The 1810-nt window shown below is 51.4% G+C and overlaps 1 protein-coding gene across 1 annotated transcript in view; it reads left to right on the top strand.

Moving 5' to 3' along the window:
- Positions 1 to 901: 901 nt before the first annotated feature.
- Anapc5 (anaphase promoting complex subunit 5) overlaps positions 902 to 1810 on the top strand; it is a 30865-nt gene continuing 29956 nt past the window's right edge. Inside the window, exons 1-2 of the mRNA XM_004635982.2 lie at positions 902 to 1199; positions 1441 to 1499. Coding sequence (XP_004636039.1) covers positions 993 to 1199; positions 1441 to 1499 — 266 coding nt within the window. The 5' untranslated portion in view covers positions 902 to 992. The remainder of the gene's footprint in view (positions 1200 to 1440; positions 1500 to 1810) is intronic.

The raw sequence follows: 1810 nt of genomic DNA on the forward strand, positions 1-1810 counted from the left end.
ACAGCCCCCAAATGTAAGGGTCGAGTCGCCGCGAAGGAAGGCCCCAAGAGTCGATCTCTCACGCAAGTCACAAAGGGCAAGCTTTTATTATCTACGTGCACGCAGGGCGGTCTGAACACGCAGGAACAGAGAGCGCGAGAACTGACCGTGGGCAGTGGTTTTAAGCCAGAAGACAAAGGGAGGAGGGGTTTCGCAAGCGGGGTTACAGAAGCAGATCGCATTGGTTAATTTTAGGGTGACCTTTAAAACAATTGGTGGTACTTCCGATTTGATTTGAAACTGTCTCATTGCTATCTGTTTATCAATAAAACTTTGAAAAAAATAAATAAAAAAAATAAAAAAATCAAACAATTGGTGGGTTTGAGTATATGTCCTTTTAAGGAATCTGAGAAGGGGTAGGTAAAAGGTAACTACGAGCTGATTTTATGGTTCTGGTGGTATTCCGAGAATGGGTGGGTTTTAACTGAACATTGTAACCTTATCTCATGAGAATGTCCTAAGTCAGGAAGTAATGTTTCCTTAGCAAGGCCTGAAGTTTTATGACTCCATCTGGGTTCCAAGCTAAGGGTTACTTAAGCCTTATGGTCAAGAACTAGTAGGTGGTCCCTTGTGACCCGAGTTTGCACTTTAAAAATTCTTTGGGCCTTACAAGCCATTTCAGTTTTGGGTGGATCTACGCCCTCTTTGCACGGGGTCCCTGTTCCTCTTAGCTGGGAACCTGCTCTGCTTCGGCGAGAATTTCCGTAGGGAATCAGCCTTCGGGTGCACCACATTTGCCCCACCCCTTCTTCGCAATACTGGAGGTTATGATTGGCTGTAGCTGTCCCATGTGCTCTATGATTGGTCGGCGGCTTACCTTGAGAGCGAAGATGCCCGTTTCCTGGGATACCGTGCTGGCGGGCGGAAGTGTAGGTCCAGTTGTGGTAGGTCCCGAGTGGGCGGCTGGGCGCGCCGCGTGGCGGGTCCCCGAGACTTAGTCTCGGCGGGCCGCCATGGCCAGCGTCCACGAGAGCCTCTACTTCAATCCCATGATGACTAACGGGGTGGTGCACGCCAACGTGTTCGGCATCAAGGACTGGGTGACGCCGTATAAGATCGCGGTGCTGGTGCTGCTGAACGAGATGGGCCGCACGGGCGAGGGCGCCGTCAGCCTCGCCGAGCGCCGGAGACTCAACCAGTTGCTGCTGCCGCTGCTGCAGGTGAGAGGCGCTTCTGCGAGCTTCGTGCAGCCGCCCCGGGCCTGCGGACTTGGGCTTCCTCGGGTTCGCGGTGCCCGACCGTGGAAAGTAGGGATAACTCATAGCATCGTCGAACACTTAGCGCCTAGGACGGACCACGCGCTTTCCTTGGAATCTTTTTTGAGGGGTGGGGACAGGTTTGCGTCCGGCTGCATTATTTATCGTCTGGGTAATGGAGAGTCGCAGCCTCAGGTCTTGGCAGTGCGTGGTCCTGAGCATGGGAGACGGCCGTGAATCGGACCGGGTCCTCACCGCAAGACCGTAATCCTTAGTAATAGCGGTGTAAAACTAGCAGCGAGGTTGATCCAACATTTATTTTGTGTCATGCGCTATACAGCTTTTGTTTCACTTTGCAGACCCAGGTCGTAGCTTCTCCATTACTTACACGGTGTAGCTTGGACAATTCCTTAACCTAGTCGGGGCTCAGCTTTCACTGTAAGGTGGGAATGAAAATAAAAGCGATGTCATTGGCACATAGTAAGCGCTCAAACAGTGGTGACTAATATTCCAGTAATGTGTTCTCACTGTATCAGCTGTGGGCTTTTTCCCCAGTTGCTGTGTGACTTATTTTT

The sequence above is a fragment of the Octodon degus genome, unplaced genomic scaffold (genome assembly GCF_000260255.1).
Source record: "Octodon degus isolate 3935 unplaced genomic scaffold, OctDeg1.0 scaffold00076, whole genome shotgun sequence".
NCBI classification, from domain to species: Eukaryota; Metazoa; Chordata; class Mammalia; order Rodentia; family Octodontidae; genus Octodon; species Octodon degus.